A 17,675-nucleotide genomic window follows, 5' to 3' on the forward strand; every position below is an offset into this window, starting at 1 on the left:
TGCATCTGTGTCAGACAGAAAGCTGCTGGCGATAATGCGGCTGCGGGGAAACATGCAGAGAGGTGAGTGGTGGTGTATGCTTTTTTAATAATACATTGGAGGGAGATGGGGAAGAACAATGATTGGGGTAGTGGAGAGGGCAATGATGGGGTGGTGGAGGTGGCAATGATCAAGTTGGTGGAGAGGGCATTGATGGAGGTGGTAGAGAAGGCAATGATGGAGATGGTGGAGAAGACAATGATGGAGGTGAGGGAGAATGCAATGATGGAGGTGGTGAGAAGTCAATGATGGAAGTGGGGGAGAGGGCAATGATGGAGGTTGAGGAGAAGGTAATGATTAGGTGGTGGAGAGGGCAATGATGGAAGTTGGGGAGAAGGCAATGATGGGGTGGTGGAGAGGGCAATGATGGAGGTGGGGAGAAGACAATGATGGCAATGGGGAGAAGACAATGATGGCGATGGGGAGAAGGCAATGATGGAGGGGTGAAGAGGGCATTGATGGGGTGGTGAGAAGTCAATGATGGAGGTGGGGGAGAGGGCATTGATGGAGATTGGGGAGAAGGTAATGATGGGGTGATGGAGAGGACAATGATGGAAGTTGGGGAGAAGGCAAAGATGAGGGTGGTGGAGAGGGCAATGATTGAGGTGGGAGAGAAGGCATTGATGGAGGTGGTGGAGAGGGCAATGATGGGCTGGTGGGGAGTAGTCAATGATGGAGGTGGGGTAGAGAGCAATGGTGGGGATGGTGCAGAGGGCAATGATCGATGTGGTGGAGAGGGCAATGATGGAGGTGGGGGAGAAGGCAATGATGGAGGTGGTGGGGAGGGCAATGATTGGGGTGGTGGGGAGAAGTCAATGATGGAGGTGGGGAGAGGGCAATGATGGAGGTGGTGCAGAGGGCAATGATGGAGGTTGGGGGAAGGTAATGATGGGGTGGTGGAGAGGCAATAATGGAAGTTGGAGAGAAGGCAATGATGGGGCAGTGGAGAGGGCAATGATGGGGATGGTGGAGAGGGCAATGATCAAGTGTTATGATCCTTAGTGGTTGAGGATCACAAATTACTCCAGCTAAGTAACAAACATAGGACAAGCTCTAGGGAGGTGGCAAACTGGACTGACCGCAAATCTGAACCTATCCAAACACACTAGAAGTAGCCGGTGAACATGCCTAAAAATCCTAGACGTCTCGAGCCAGCCTGAGGAACTAACTACCCCTAGAGAGAAAGAAAGACCTCTCTTGCCTCCAGAGAAATGATCCCCAAAGATATAGAAGCCCCCAACAAATAATAACGGTGAGGTAAGAGGAAGGCACATACACAGGGGTGAAAGCAGATTCAGCAAATGAGGCCCACTAATACTAGATAGCAGAAAACAGAAAAGGGAATCTATGCGGTCAGTAAAACACCCTTACAAAATATCCACTCTGAGATTTCAAGAACCCCCGCACCAACTAACGGTGTGGGGGGAGAAACTCAGTCCCCTAGAGCAAACAGCAAGCGAGGAAATCACATTTTAGCAAGCTGGACAAGAAACATGATGAATGCTGATAATCAAAAAATGAACAAACAAAAACTTAGCTTGTCTTGGAGAGACTGGGAGCAAGGTAGTCACAAGGAATCTGAAGAGCACTGAATACATTGATAGCAGGCAAGGAACTGAGTATCCAGGTGAGCTAAATAGGAAACCAACCAAGGATAACGAACCAGCTGATGCAGCCAACCTGCAGAAAGACAACACTACACAGTACCGCTTGTGACCACTAGAGGGAGCCCAAAAATAGAGTTCACAACAGTACCCACCCCTTGAGGAGGGGTCACCGAACCCTCATCAGGACCCCCAGGGCGATCAGGATGAGCCGCGTGGAAGGCACGAACCAAATCGGCCGCATGAACATCAGAGGCGACAACCCAGGAATTATCCTCCTGACCATAGCCCTTCCACTTAACCAAATACTGAAGCCTCCGTCTAGAGATACGAGAATCCAAAATCTTCTCCACCACGTACTCCAATTCGCCCTCGACCAGCACCGGAGCAGGAGGCTCAACAGAAGGAACCACAGGTACCACATACCTCCGCAACAAAGACCTATGGAACACATTATGAATGGCAAACGATGCTGGGAGATCCAAACGAAAAGACACCGGGTTAAGGATTTTCAAGATCTTATAAGGACCAATGAAGCGAGGCTTGAATTTAGGAGAGGAGACCTTCATAGGAACATACCGAGAAGACAGCCACACCAAATCCCCAACACGAAGTCGGGGACCCACACCGCGGCGGCGGTTGGCAAAGCGCTGAGCCTCCTCCTGTGACAACCTCAAATTGTCCACCACATGGTTCCAAATCTGCTGCAACCTATCCACCACAGAATCCACCCCAGGATAGTCAGAAGGCTCAACCTGACCCGAGGAAAAACGAGGATGGAAACCAGAATTGCAGAAAAAAGGCGAAACCAAAGTAGCAGAACTAGCCCGATTATTAAGGGCAAACTCGGCCAATGGCAAAAAAGTCACCCAATCATCCTGATCAGCAGAAACAAAACATCTCAAATAAGTTTCCAACGTCTGATTAGTTCGCTCGGTTTGGCCATTAGTCTGAGGATGGAAGGCCGACGAAAAAGACAAATCAATGCCCATCTTAGCACAAAAAGTCCACCAAAACCTGGACACAAACTGGGATCCTCTATCAGACACAATATTTTCAGGAATGCCGTGCAAGCGAACCACATTCTGAAAAAATAGAGGAACCAAATCGGAGGAGGAAGGCAACTTAGGCAAGGGCACCAAATGGACCATCTTGGAAAAACGATCACACACCACCCAGATGACAGACATTTTCTGAGATACTGGAAGATCCAAAATAAAATCCATAGAAATGTGCGTCCAAGGCCTTTTCGGGACAGGCAAAGGCAAAAGCAAACCGCTGGCACGAGAACACCAAGGCTTAGCCCGAGCACAAATCCCACAAGACTGCACAAAGGAACGCACATCCCGCGACAAGGAAGGCCACCAGAAGGACCTAGCCACCAAATCTCTGGTACCAAAAATCCCAGGAAGACCCGCCAACACCGAAGAATGAACCTCGGAAATAACTCTGCTGGTCCATTTATCCGGGACAAACAGTCTCTCTGGTGGACAACGGTCAGGTCTATCCGCCTGAAATTTCTGCAGCACTCATCGCAAATCTGGGGAAATGGCAGACAAAATCACTCCCTCTCTGAGAATACCAGCCGGCTCAGAAACTCCCGGAGAGTCAGGCACAAAACTCCTAGAAAGTGCATCAGCTTTCACGTTCTTTGAACCAGGCAGGTATGAGACCACGAAGTTGAAACGGGAGAAAAACAACGACCAACGAGCCTGTCTAGGATTCAGGCGCTTGGCAGATTCGAGGTAAATCAGATTTTTGTGATCAGTCAAGACCACCACACGATGTTTAGCTCCTTCGAGCCAATGTCGCCACTCCTCAAATGCCCACTTCATAGCCAACAACTCCCGATTACCAACATCATAATTCCGCTCGGCAGTCTAAAATTTTCTTGAAAAGAAAGCACATTGCTTCATCACAGAGCCATCAGAGCTTCTCTACGACAAAACAGCCCCTGCTCCAATCTCAGAAGCATCAACCTCGACCTGGAAGGGGAGAGAGACATCTGGCTGACATAAGACTGGAGCTGAAGAAAACCGGTGCTTCAGCTCCCGAAAGGCCTCCACGGCCGCAGGAGACCAATTAGTCACATCAGAACCCTTCTTGGTCAAATCCGTCAAAGGTTTAACCACGCTAGAAAAATTAGCGATGAAACGACGGTAAAAATTAGCAAAACCCAAGAACTTCTGAAGACTCTTAACAGACGTGGGCTGAGTCCAGTCATGAATAGCCTGGACCTTGACTGGGTCCATCTCCACAGTAGAAGGAGAAAAAATAAAACCCAAAAAGGAGACCTTCTGTACTCCGAAGAGGCATTTTGAGCCCTTCACAAATAAAGCATTAGCACGCAGGACCTGAAACACCATCCTGACCTGCTTCACATGGGACTCCCAATCATCAGAAAAGACCAAAATGTCATCCAGATAAACAATCATAAATTTATCCAGATATTCTCGGAAGATGTCATGCATGAAGGACTGAAACACAGAAGGAGCATTAGAGAGTCCAAAAGGCATTACCAAGTACTCAAAATGGCCTTCGGGCGTATTAAATGCTGTTTTCCATTCATCTCCCTGCTTAATGCGCACAAGGTTATACGCACCACGGAGATCTATCTTGGTGAACCAACTGGCACCCTTAATCCGAGCAAACAAATCAGACAATAGTGGCAAAGGATACTGAAATTTGACTGTGATTTTATTCAGAAGACGATAATCTATACAAGGTCTCAAAGAACCGTCCTTCTTGGCCACAAAAAAGAATCATGCACCAAGAGGGGAAGAGGATGGGCGAATATGTCCCTTCTCCAAAGACTCCTTTATATAACTCCGCATCGCGGCATGCTTTGGTATAGACAAATTAAAAAGTCGTCCCTTAGGGAATTTACTACCAGGAATTAAATTTATAGCACAGTCACAATCCCTATGAGGGGGCAGGGCACTGGACCTGGGCTCATCAAATACATCCTGGTAGTCAGACAAACACTCAGGGACCTCAGAAGGATTGGAAGAAGCAATAGACACCAATGGAGTATCGCCATGAATTCCCTGACAACCCCAACTTGACACAGACATAGCTTTCCAATCTAAAACTGGATTATGAGCCTGCAGCCATGGCAGACCCAAAACGACAACATCATGCAAATTATGCAGAACAAGAAAGCGAATCACCTCCTGATGTACGGGAGTCATGCACATGGTCATTTGCGTCCAATACTGAGGCTTATTCTCAGCCAATGGCGTAGCATCAATTCCCCTCAGAGGAATAGGAAATTCCAAAGGCTCCAGGACAAAACCACAGCGCCTGGCAAACGACAAATCCATCAGATTCAGAGCAGCACCCGAATCCACAAAAGCCATAACCAAGTAGGACGACAAAGAACAAATCAAAGTAACAGACAAAATAAATTTAGGCTGTATAGTACCAATGATGACAGGTTTAGCGATTTTCTTTAAGCGTTTAGAGCATGCTGAGATAACATGAGTAGAATCACCACAGTAAAAGCACAACCCATTTTGACGTCTATGACTTTGTCGCTCAATTCTGGTCAGAGTTCGGTCACATTGCATAGACTCAGGTCTCTGTTCAGAAAATACCGCCAAAGGATGAGCAGATTTGCGCTCCCGCAAACGCCGATCAACCTGAATGGCTAAAGCCATAGAATCACTCAGACTTGTAGGGGTGGGAAACCCCACCATAACATTCTTAACGGCCTCAGAAAGACCTTCTCTGAAATTTGCAGCCAGGGCACACTCATTCCATTGAGTAAGCACCGACCATTTCCGAAATTTTTGACAATACACCTCTGCTTCATCCTGACCTTGAGAGATAGCCAGCAAAGCTTTTACTGCCTGATTCTCAAGATTAGGCTCCTCATAAAGCAGTCCAAGAGCCAGAAAAAATGCATCTACATTAAGCAATGCAGGATCTCCTGGCGCCAGAGAGAAAGCCCAATCCTGAGGGTCGCCACGCAACAAGGAGATAACAATTTTAACTTGCTGAGCGGAATCACCAAAGGAACGAGGTCTCAGAGATAGAAATAACTTACAATTATTCTTAAAATTTAGAAACCTAGATCTATCTCCAGAAAACAACTCAGGAATGGGTATCTTTGGTTCTGACATAGGGATATGAATAACAAAATCCTGAATACTTTGCACCCGTGCAGTAAGATGATCCACACTAGAAGTCAGAGTCTGAACATTCATGTCTGCAGCTGAGCTCAAAACCACCCAGAGTTCAAGGGGATGAAAGAAGCTAAACCGACTGCAGCAAAGGAAAAGCTGGAGGAAAAAAAAAAAAAATGTACTCAGGTCTTCTTTTTATCCCACTTCTGCGATGCATTAAACACTTTTTGGCCTGCTATACTGTTATGATCCTTAGTGGTTGAGGATCACAAATTACTCCAGCTAAGTAACAAACATAGGACAAGCTCTAGGGAGGTGGCAAACTGGACTGACCGCAAATCTGAACCTATCCAAACACACTAGAAGTAGCCGGTGAACGTGCCTAAAAATCCTAGACGTCTCGAGCCAGCCTGAGGAACTAACTACCCCTAGAGAGAAAGAAAGGCCTCTCTTGCCTCCAGAGAAATGATCCCCAAAGATATAGAAGCCCCCAACAAATAATAAAGGTGAGGTAAGAGGAAGGCACATATACAGGGGTGAAAGCAGATTCAGCAAATGAGGCCCACTAATACTAGATAGCAGAAAACAGAAAAGGGAATCTTTGCAGTCAGTAAAAAACCCTTACAAAATATCCACTCTGAGATTTCAAGAACCCCCGCACCAACTAACGGTGTGGGGGGAGAAACTCAGTCCCCTAGAGCAAACAGCAAGCGAGGAAATCACATTTTAGCAAGCTGGACAAGAAACATGATGAATGCTGATAATCAAAAAATGAACAAACAAAAACTTAGCTTGTCTTGGAGAGACTGGGAGCAAGGTAGTCACAAGGAATCTGAAGAGCACTGAATACATTGATAGCAGGCAAGGAACTGAGTATCCAGGTGAGCTAAATAGGAAACCAACCAAGGATAACGAACCAGCTGATGCAGCCAACCTGCAGAAAGACAACACTACACAGTACTGCTTGTGACCACTAGAGGGAGCCCAAAAATAGAGTTCACAACATCAAGGTGGTAGAGAGGGCAATGATGGAGGTGGGGGAGACGTCAATGATGGAGGCGGGGGAGAGGGCAATTATGAAGGTTAGGGACAAGGCAATAATGGAATGGTGGAGAGGGCAATGTTGGAGGTGGTGGAGAGGGCAGTGATGGAGGTGGGGAGAAGGCAATGATGGAGGTGGTGGATATGGCAATGATGGGGGTGGTGGAGAGGGCAATGATGGAGGTGGGGAGAAGGAAATGATGGGGTGGTGGAGAGGGCAATGATGTGGATGGTGGAGAGAGCAATGCTGGAGGTTGTGGAGAGGACAATGATGGAGGTGTTGGAGGACAGTAAGGGATGTGGGGGACTGGGATGGGAGGAAGGTGGACTTATAATGGACTTATGAACAGGGGGAGAGGGAGGAGGACATTAGATATGGATGTAAAATGAATTGGGTGGTAGAGGAGAGTGCCAAGTCCCTGATGCTTCATTGTGATGCTATCGGGGACTTAAAATGTATTGCGGAGTGGGAAAGGAGAGGGTAAGGTGCATAGGACACTTTATAATAAATTGAAAGGTGGGAGAAGATGCTGTCAGGGACTTGTAATGAATTGGGATGTGGCGCAGGATGATAATGACTTCTCCCACCCCCAAAATCATTATGCTATCAAGGACTTATAATGAATGGGGGGACACAGGACAGGAACTAAGGCTATGTGCACATGTTCTGCATTTGCATGAGAAAATTCAGCTGCATATCTTAATGTGTTGACAGGAAGAATGTTGCATAAATTACATTTATTTTTTGCAACATTTTTGCCATGCTTTTGTTATGTACACACGTGGTCAAAATTGTTGGTACCCCTTGTTTAATGACAGAAAAACCCACAATGCTCACAGAAATAACTTGAATCTTACACAAGTAATAATAAATAAAAGATCTATGAAAATGAGCAAATGAAAGTCAGACATTGCTTTTCAACCATGCTTTCACAGAATTAAAAAAAAATTAACTTATGAAATAGGCCTGGACAGAAATGATGGTACCCTTAACTTAATATTCCTTTAATTTTGAACTTGCAAATTATCCTTCCATCCTTATATCTAGGAACATTTCAATAACTTTGCTCTTTTTCTGGACTACCCTCGTTTGAACCATATTTCTAACATGCATTCAGACATCAGTCGATAAGCTTGTCATATTAGTAGTCATGAGGTAGGTAACTAGTTTTTGGTTTATTGCAAGCAGCAGTAAATTTTGTTAATGAACCTAATTTGCAACAGGTATTAAATAATTTTGATTACAACTGTATGTTAAACTCAATAAATTCAGTTGTGTAACATATAATAATAATAGCAGATATGTCCTTACCTTCTAATTATTTGTACTCCTTTTTTTCACATTTATGTTTTCTTGGTTTTTACTAACCCTTTAGCAACCAAGCTGCGGTATATTTCTTGCACATACGTGTAAACACATTTAGAATCTGGGACCTTCATTCGAACCATGTCCTCAACATCCAGGAGTGGAGGACAGTCTGCAAATTTCCTGCACAAAAATTAAATTGCGTATATAAGACATGAAAGGGAAAATAGGTCACATATCAATGTAATTTAAGCAATTGCAGAGTTAGGCCAGGGTCACACTTGCGAGTGCAATGCGAGAAACTTGCGTGAGTCTCTCACATCAATACGCAGCACTGCCGCCGGCACTCGGGACCAGAGTGTGTGGCTGCATGTATTTCTATGCAGCTGAACGCTCCAGTCCCGAGTGCCGGTGGCAGTGTCGGGTATTGATGCGAGAAACTTGCGAGTTTCTCGCATTGCACTCGCAAGTGTGACCCCGGCCTTAAAAGGGGTGTCTGGGACTTAACGGATGTCAAAATCACTTGAGAAAAGCAGCAGTATTTGGCAGTGGCTTTTAAGCAATGTATAGGACTGCTGTAGTCTACCCTATACATTGTTTATATTCAGCCATTGCTAGACCAGAATTCAGCAAATTGGTGGAATTGCTGGGTTTTGTACCGATCTCATATTGATGACTAGAGATGAGTGGATTGATTCAGGGAGTATCAAGTTTGAGTAGAATTTCCTGAAATTCATGACTTCACGCGAATTTGAACATTTTGATTCTTGGTTCGTAAAAAAAAAATTGACACTATTTCTCACAAAGCTGACACTGTTGGAGTATCAAAAAGCAGGCAAATATCATATTGCGTTGCTGTTCAGGCTTCTCCATAATGCCCTGCAGCCATGACATCTTATGGATTATCAGATCTTGTACAGTACAGAAGGGTGGCACTCCGTGGACACTAATCGGTGAAAAAAACTTCTTTATTAGTTGCATAAAAAAGACATGGAGGCAGGGGATCACGGGTGACTGTGCGGACTATGGCTGTTGAAGTGTATATCCCGCCTCCATTTTTTATGCAACTAATAAAAAAGTTTTTTTTCACCGTTTAGCATCCACAGAGTGCCACGCTTCATCTTCTATCCTGCATATCTGAATGAGCTCATCTGCCGGGGTGTTCACATGGACCTGTGATTATTCAATGTAAGAAGCAATCTGTCCGCAAGCCGAATGCTATGCTCGCATGGAGGTATGTGGTTTGTTTAGTGCCGATTTTCCTTCTCAATTAACAGTTAATACTTTGTACAGTAATGGTCAATACCTGGGCCATCAGTAATCACAGATTCCCAGTACAGCACAGATTTTCCACCCCAAGAGGCACTGAGTAAGTGTAACACTACTGTCTGTATCTCTGCATAGTTTCCTTTACCCCACCATGCAGGGACTATGACATACTCACCATCCCAGGCTGTGCAGTGAGCTACTTGTCCTCTCCTAGCTGTGTACGCTGTGCATGTTTCCTGACAGCATGCTTAGGTTGTGCTTGCATGCATTTCCTGTTTCTTAAAGAGACCATGCGCACACTCCTAATGGGTCCTCAGCCAATTGCTGGAAGTCACTTAGTGCTTAAGGCACCTCCACCTGTTGGCAGGTGCCTGAGCAACATTCTCCTTTAGTGTTGAATGTTATGTCTGAATTAGGATCTATCCCTGAGCCTGTTTGAATTTAAACCTAAGTCAGGATCTTTCCTTCAACCTGTTAAGTCTGAATCGGGACCTGTCTCTGAATCTATCTGTATCTTAATTAGTAACTGCTTCCACACCTGCTGTGTCTGAATTAGTACCTTCCTGCAAACCTGCTCTTTCTGAATCTGTCCCTACCTCAAAACCTGCTGTCAGAAGCAGTAACTTTTACTAAACCTACTGGGTCTGAATCAGTACCTAACTCCAAACCTGTTGTGTCTGAAAAAGTACCTTTTACCTGCAAACTTTGTCTGTGCCTTGCCTGTTGGAACCTGCAGTTCTCTTGCCTGTCTGAACCCGTGGTTCCTTGCCTATTCAACATCTAAGACTTTAGTGTCTAGCTTGTATTTAAGCTAAGTCTGAACCCTCCCTGGGCCTATTTGGCCTAGGCCTGAACTCTGAACCTGTAACTATTACTGAGTCTGTCCTGTGTTACAGAAGCTGACCAGTCTGAACCTGTACCTATACGTGAGTCCATCCTGTGTTCCAGAACCTGACCAGTCTGAACCTATACCTATACCCGAGTCTGCCCTGTGTTTCAGAACCTGACCAGTCTGAACCTGTTCATATTGTGATGGAAATATATATTTCATATAGATCTCACTTGCATATATACTCATATATACTCACAACTAATATATACAGTATAATCAATTGCTGACATAAACTGATATAAGCCAGACAGACTGGGGCTTTCCAGGCAAAAAGAGGAACAACACCAGATGTGCTAAGTGATGAGTAGACGTCTCAACTTTGTCCTAATTGCAGAAAAGGAGACAGTTACACTTTAGTTGCTTAATCAGCATTTATATGTACATTAATCACAATATTCCTAACCACCCCCTTTCTATATGCAATTATAAAACAATGCATGTGCAAAAAATCATCAGTATTGATAGAATGTTATTCTGTCACTTAGGTATACAGTGTCATTCTTGAGTGCTCAAAATACTCAGTCTAATTGGGAACGGCTGCAGCACACACAGGAATAGATTTATCCAAACCAAATTTCCATAACATCTGGCACCCAACGTGGGGCAGTGGACAAGATGCACGGGGACCCTGCTGACCGGAGAGACGGGGGTGTCGGCCTCAGCCTTGGCTCATGGAATGGAGACTGCAGCTCCATATTAAGGTAAGAAAATCTTTTCATCTTACCTGAATGTCCCCTTTGCCCAGTCCGGGTCTTGCCAGTCAGGTGTGGTCAGCACCTCATTCCCAGGTAGTGTAAAAAGTCCATGCCCTTATCCAAACCCTGGAATATAAGTCAAGGTGTCTGCTGTGTGACATGTATGTGTTCTATGTTTGTGTAGATCTGGGAGATAGTTGGAACAGTGACTGATTTTGCTTGAGGTTGCTGGGAAACCGATAACAGGAAGTCAAATCACACAGTAAGTTATCACAGATTCCCGTGCACTGGAGCTAGAGGTGCTCCCAGAATTCCATTCTCGAATGGTAATAAATTAGAGGGATACCACAGATTCCTGTATCCGGTGAGCCAGGCAGGACCAGGGCCGGCGTTTGGCACAGGCAGACCAGGCAGGTGCCTGGGGCCCCCACCTAGAAAGGGGGCCCCTTACCTCTGCAGCCCCTGTATGAAGTGCCCAGAGGGTGTACAGCAGTGGCGTCTCTCCCCAACCCCCCTGGAGACCCCCTCAGTGCTGTGATTTACTCATGTGGTCTGGAGCTCTGTGCTGTTTGCTGTAGGATCAGGTTTCACAGTCACATACAGCAGGGATCAGCATCGGCTCTGACCACAGTCACTGCTTGTAATCTGACAGGGCGACCTCCTGTCACTACTGTCTGGATGACACAAGACAGTAATATTGTCTGCCGAATCAGGGTATGTATTATATAGAAATAAATGAATTCCCACGTGAAATAATAAGGGTAAACCATACACATATATATTATAGGTGTGCATAGGAATCAGCGTTTTTGGTGCATTTTTTTTTGCAGCCAAAGCCTGCTCTCTTGGCAGTAAAAACACTGCTTTCAAAGTGCCCATTTTTTAGGGTATGTGCAGAGGATCCGGAAATGGCAGCCCTTTGGATGCAGCGGACATGTGCTGCGTCCAAAGTGCTGCCATGTTTTGAACACAGGTGATTCCGCGTGTGTTCATTGACCTGTGCGGAATCACCGCGTCCTATATATTGCAGGGGTGAGATTTCTCTTGTGGAGACTCGCGTCTACACCATATAAATTGACTTGCTGCAGCCTGGACTGACGCGCCGCATGTCCATCTCTGCGGGTGAGGTGCGGGTGTCGGTGCGCGCATAGTAGAGACGGAATTTCTTGAAATCCCATCCACTATACTGTAACATCTGGCCGCTGCGGGTTGGACGCTGCACAAGTACACAGCAGCTGCCCCACAGCGTTTACTGATTGTGGGCACACACCCTTAGAGCTTTTGCTGTTTGTTTTTTACAGTATGCATTTTGTCTACAGTACATGTTTAATAAAGTTAGTGTTATTCACAAAAAACGCAGTGAAAAACAACGTTGCAACGTTTGCAGCATTTTTTCAACTTTTTCATTGCTTTCTACGGGTGAAAAAAATTGCTGAAAGAGACACGCTGCAGATTTAAAAAACGCTGCAGTTGTGAAATTCAGTCAGGGGAAAATAAAAGGGTGTGCAGGAGATTTCTGAAAATCTCAGTTTTTGATTGTGCTGTAAAATGCTGAAAACTTCTTACTTGCAGAAGAAAGAGCTGCAAAAATCCTGCATATGAACATGGCGAAAAGCTCCTTTTCAAAGTGCCAGCAAAACATAGGAGATTTCCAAAAATCTCCTGCAGGCGCTTGTTTGTTTTCTGACTGGATTTCAGAACTGTAGCGCTATTTAAATCCCCTCCGTTTTACCTGCAGATTTACCGCGGATTTATTGTGGAATTACCACGGTTTTTGTGCAGTTTTCAACAGCGTTTTTACGCCTGCGGATTCCTATTATGGAGCAGGTGTAAAACGCTGCGGAATCCGCTCAAAAAATTGACATGCTGCGGAATACACAATGCTACATTTCCGCACGTTTTTTTCCGCAGCATGTGTACTGCAGATTTTGTTTTTCATAGGTTTACATGGTGCTTTACAACGCATGGAAAACTGCTGCAGATCCACAGCAAAATCCGCAGCGTGTGCACATAGCCTGATAGTGATTTGAAATACTGACCAAACACTCAACGTATGAATGTGGCCTTAAACATACTGTAGAAAAAACAAACATCCTCACTCCAAAAAAAAGCTGAAAAAAGTGTGAAGATCACCACAAAACAAGCTGAAAAACAGATGTTTTGAACGCAACGTTTTTACTGCTAATAGAAAAGGTTTTGGCTACTGAAAAAAATGCTGCATGCGAACATAGTCTAAGGGTACCGTCACACATTGAAATTTCCATCGCTACGACGTTACGATTCGTGACGTTCTAGCGATATCGTTACGATATCGCTGTGTCTGACACGCTACTGCGATCAGACACCCTGCTGAGAATCGTACGTCGTAGCAGATCGTTTGGAACTTTCTTTCGTCGCTTGATCACCCGCTGTCATCGCTGGATCGTTGTGTGTGACAGCGATCCAGCGATGTCTTCGCTTGTAACCAGGGTAAACATCGGGTAACTAAGCGCAGGGCCGCGCTTAGTAACCCGATGTTTACCCTGGTTACAAGCGTAAACGTAAAAAAACAAACCGTACATACTCACCCGACGGTGTCCTTCAGGTCCCTTGCCGTCTGCTTCCTGCTCTGAGTGCCGGCCGGAAAGTGAGAGCAGATCACAGCGGTGCTGCGCTCTGCTCTCACTGTACGGCTGCACTCAGAGCAGGAAGCAGACGGCAAGGGACCTGAAGGACACCGACGGGTGAGTATGTACTGTTTGTTTTTTTTACGTTTACGCTGGTAACCAGGGTAAACATTGGGTTACTAAGCGCGGCCCTGCGCTTAGTTACCCGATGTTTACCCTGGTTACCCGGGGACTTCGGCATCGCTCCAGCGCCGTGATTGCAACGTGTGACCGTAGTCTACGACGCTGGAGCGATGATTATACGACGCTGCGACGTCACGAATCGTGCCGTTGCAGCGATGAAAATTTCAATGTGTGACGGTACCCTTACTCTGAAACGCTACATCTATCTGTGGTGTTACATAGGACTGCATGTGATATATACTAAATTATCTGTGCTCAGAGAATTATCACTGCTATCTCTGGTGTTACATAGGACTGCAGGTGACATCTACTACATTGTGTTCTCAGAGAGTTAGCACTGTTTTATCTGAAGAGTTAAAAAAAAAAATTAAGAGGGGGTTGTGGGCAACTTTGTCTTGGGCCACAAATCTTTTCTGACCCTAGCAACGCCCCTGCGTACAGCTAATAGTGGCAGACCCGTTGGCCGATATAAGGCCCCTAAATATGGGGGCCACAGTGCTATGTTATCATTTGGGGCCCCCACTTTAAATTTTTGCCTAGGGCCCCACTTTGTCTAAAACCGGCCCTGGGCAGGACATCTGTAGCGGAGGGTGGTAGGCCCGAGCATTTGAGTGCTCTGTGTGATTCGCAGTTGTCGGTTACCAGAACGGCTCATACGTGTCACATAATAATAAAGAGGGCTTCGATTTCTCCTGGACGTCTATTGATGTTGTTAATATAACGTGCTGTCCCTTTGATTATAGCGTTGTAACAGAAAGGATTTTTGCATACTTCCCCTGAAATATCCCTTGTAAATCACTGTCACATTTGTTTTTGCTCTGTTTCCTGTTTTTGTAATCTTAGATAAGTGTTAGCTACAGTGTAGAAACTTTGAAGAACTGAAACTGAGCCGTATCTGTGACTGTGCTGTGTGATACCTGTTTTAGATACGAGTGCGTCCAAGCACAAAGTGTTAGAAGCTGTATCAACTGTTTGAAGTTTTTGGAATGGGGAATAAAGTGGGCAAACAGGAGGGTCTTTTACTTCCTGATGAGAAAACTGCCCCCCCAGATAGTAGTATGTGAAGAATTTTAGAAGGCTCATGAAAGTATGTGGGTTTCACAAGGAAGGCAGACTTCAGGCTGCAGAATGGCATGACGTATTGAAAAGGAAAAAAGGAAAGTTAGTTGATGTTAAATTGCTGAATGATGCTAACACATGGTATAAAGTAGCAGCAAGCTTACATTCTTTAGGAGGTACAGAAAGATATGTGAACAAACCAGGAAATGATTTTTATATGTATAAGATGGTGAAAGGTGTTAAGCCATCAGCGCCTCTGCCATATGTGGACGGGAGATATTGGACATGTGCAGTCTGCTCCCAACAGAATCCATGGTATAGGGAAAATTGAAAAATCAAATATTTTCCTTAAGGACTAGGGAAAAAAAACATTTAAAGTGAAATCATGTAATCCCATTAAAATACCTCTTTTATTCAATAAATACCATGGTTGTTATGCCTTTTCACCCGGACACCTCACATCTGTGGCACTGCTAGGTTCCTTATTGGGCCTACTGATGAACTGTAAAGACAGAGAAACGCATCAAGGTGGGAGCTAAGTAGGGGTTAAAATTCCTGCTGTGTATTCTTTTTGTAGGTTGGGAATTATTATGAACAAACCTTGTTGTTCCCGACTATTATGTGGATTTTGTGATTTACTCTTGTTATATAGTCAACTGTTTCTTGTTTAGTGGAGAGAGTATTGTTATATTTGGATTTTGACCCCCACAATTTATGTGTAATATCTGTATGAGGTGCACAATTTCCCTTGCTGCTATACAGTCTTTGTTACAGTGTATTACAACCTAAGACAAGAAGTATTATTCCTGATTGTCATCTATACAGGAGTGAATTGGTGCATAACCTGTCAGTTATTATTCTTTTGTTAATTAAATTCTATCCATTCATCCCTATATTATGCTTATTGTATTCCCACCTGTAGATCATTAGGGGCTTCCAGGGCAAATCTGGGACAGCCGCCGCAGAGTGGTGGCACCAAAACAATCGTATCTTTTAGGGTGCCAACCTCCACTGTCAGGAAAGGATAGCAGGCTATTGTAGGGATTTTTGGGCAGCTTAATATATTGGCTTGTGGCAAAACTATTGCCTTACACTGGGCTGGTGAATTTTTAACTATATTGAATAAGAGGTATTTCAATGGGATTACATGATTTCACTTTAAATATAGGGAAAATTGCACAGAGTGTGGCGCTACCCGCCCCTCCCTACAGGGAGAAGGCATCATTGCTCCAACCATGCCCTCTCAGGCCCCTCTCAGGCCGCACAAAAGGGCGAGGAATTCTCTCCTCCTCCCTCTCCTCTGTCACTCCCCTCTCCTCCTTCATTTCTATCTCCTCCTTCTCTGCCTCACCTCTCTCCTCCTTGTCCTTCTCTGCCACATCTCTCTCTTTCTCCTTCACACCTCTCTCTTCCTCCTCCTTCTCTGCCACACCTCTCTCCTCCTCTGCAACACCTCTCTCCTCCTCCTTCTCTGCCATACCTCCCTCTCCTCCTCCTTCTCTACCACACCTCTCTTCTCCTCCTCCTTTATTACCAGCTGTGTCTATATATCCAGTGCTGACAGCACAAGGCACTTTCTATGTCCCAAGTACAGCACAGCCATTTCCACTTATGATATCAGGAGAAGAGGGTGAAAACCTCCCTGCTCACAGTACTGCAGGCAGCCCCCAGACATATCAGTCAGCATGCAGCTCAGCCAGGGGAGCAGAGGGGGAGGACAGACATCATCTGCTGATAATGTACAATTTCAGCACCGGTCAGTGCTGCCAACATTCAAACCAACATGGAACTATAATCCACCGCAGCTCCAGTCAGCGGAGGGGACATCCTCACACAAAAAAGCAACTTCTAAGTTCAAATATCAGCCCATGCATTGCCCCGGTACACAGTATCACAACTACTCCTCTGATGAGGATGAAGAGGGAACATCAAACATGCTCCTCAGTACTCAGGGCTGACGTCAGCACCCGGCGCACCTGGGCAAGTGTCGGGGCCCTGGGCAGGCGAGGGACCCACTCGCCATCAGGGACCCTGGCGTGCGCAGTGGATGCTCCATGAGACTGTCTGAGATCGGGCTCTGAGCTCTCCATGAGATGGCACAGACACGAGTGGGACTGTACGCTCCATGAGACAGAGGCTGAATGACGGATATAGGGCACTGAGCGCCCCGTAAGATGGCAGAGGGGCTGGCAGCGGCTGGAAGAGCAGATGATGCCAGTCTGTCACTGCTGCAGACAGTGAGGACGGAGCCGCAGACTCGGGCTCATACACCCGGCACCGCCGCTCTTCTCACCCGGCGGCTAGTGGCTTCTTACAAGGAATGCGCCCACAGCAACGCAGGGCTCCGGGGATGCCCGGTCTGCACTCCGGCGTGTGAAGCAGATGGAGGTACCGGGGTCGGCATGGGAGTGTTGAGCTGCCCCGGGCTCAGCGCCCTGCTGTTGCCCCTTTTGCACCTGGCACTGGGTAAGTCCCCCCCACAGGGCGCTATCTGCACCCAGCACTTACTAACTTGCGCTGCTGCTGTTGTCACTGATAGCTGCAGTAAATAGTGACCCAAAACAGCTCCATATATGTGCTGCGACCCCCAATTGTCTGCACCCCTGTATCGTGTGTGATCCTGTAAGTGGGAGCAGACATGGTATAGTGAGAACCCCCATATATCTTTATGTACCTCTAAATCCATTAAATGCCTGTCTGTGTGCACCCCATATAACTATATGCACCCACTGCCTGTCCTGTGTCTGTGTGCACTCCTATATATCTATATACACCCCTATATGCCTGTCCTATGTGTCTGTGTGCACCCCCATATATCTAAATGCACCCCTATATGCCTGTCCAATGTGCCTGT

At 45.9% G+C, this 17,675-nt stretch overlaps 1 protein-coding gene across 2 annotated transcripts in view; it reads right to left on the reverse strand.

Annotated features, from left to right (window-relative positions):
- SMTNL1 (smoothelin like 1) overlaps nt 1-17,675 on the reverse strand; it is a 384,545-nt gene that overhangs the window by 84,461 nt on the left and 282,409 nt on the right. For both annotated transcript variants that reach the window (XM_077250807.1, XM_077250806.1), the window contains one exon: nt 8,124-8,300. In XM_077250807.1, the coding sequence (XP_077106922.1) occupies nt 8,156-8,300 (145 nt within the window). In that variant the 3' untranslated portion in view covers nt 8,124-8,155. The remainder of the gene's footprint in view (nt 1-8,123; nt 8,301-17,675) is intronic.

This window comes from Ranitomeya variabilis, chromosome 4 (assembly GCF_051348905.1).
Source record: "Ranitomeya variabilis isolate aRanVar5 chromosome 4, aRanVar5.hap1, whole genome shotgun sequence".
Taxonomy (NCBI): domain Eukaryota; kingdom Metazoa; phylum Chordata; class Amphibia; order Anura; family Dendrobatidae; genus Ranitomeya; species Ranitomeya variabilis.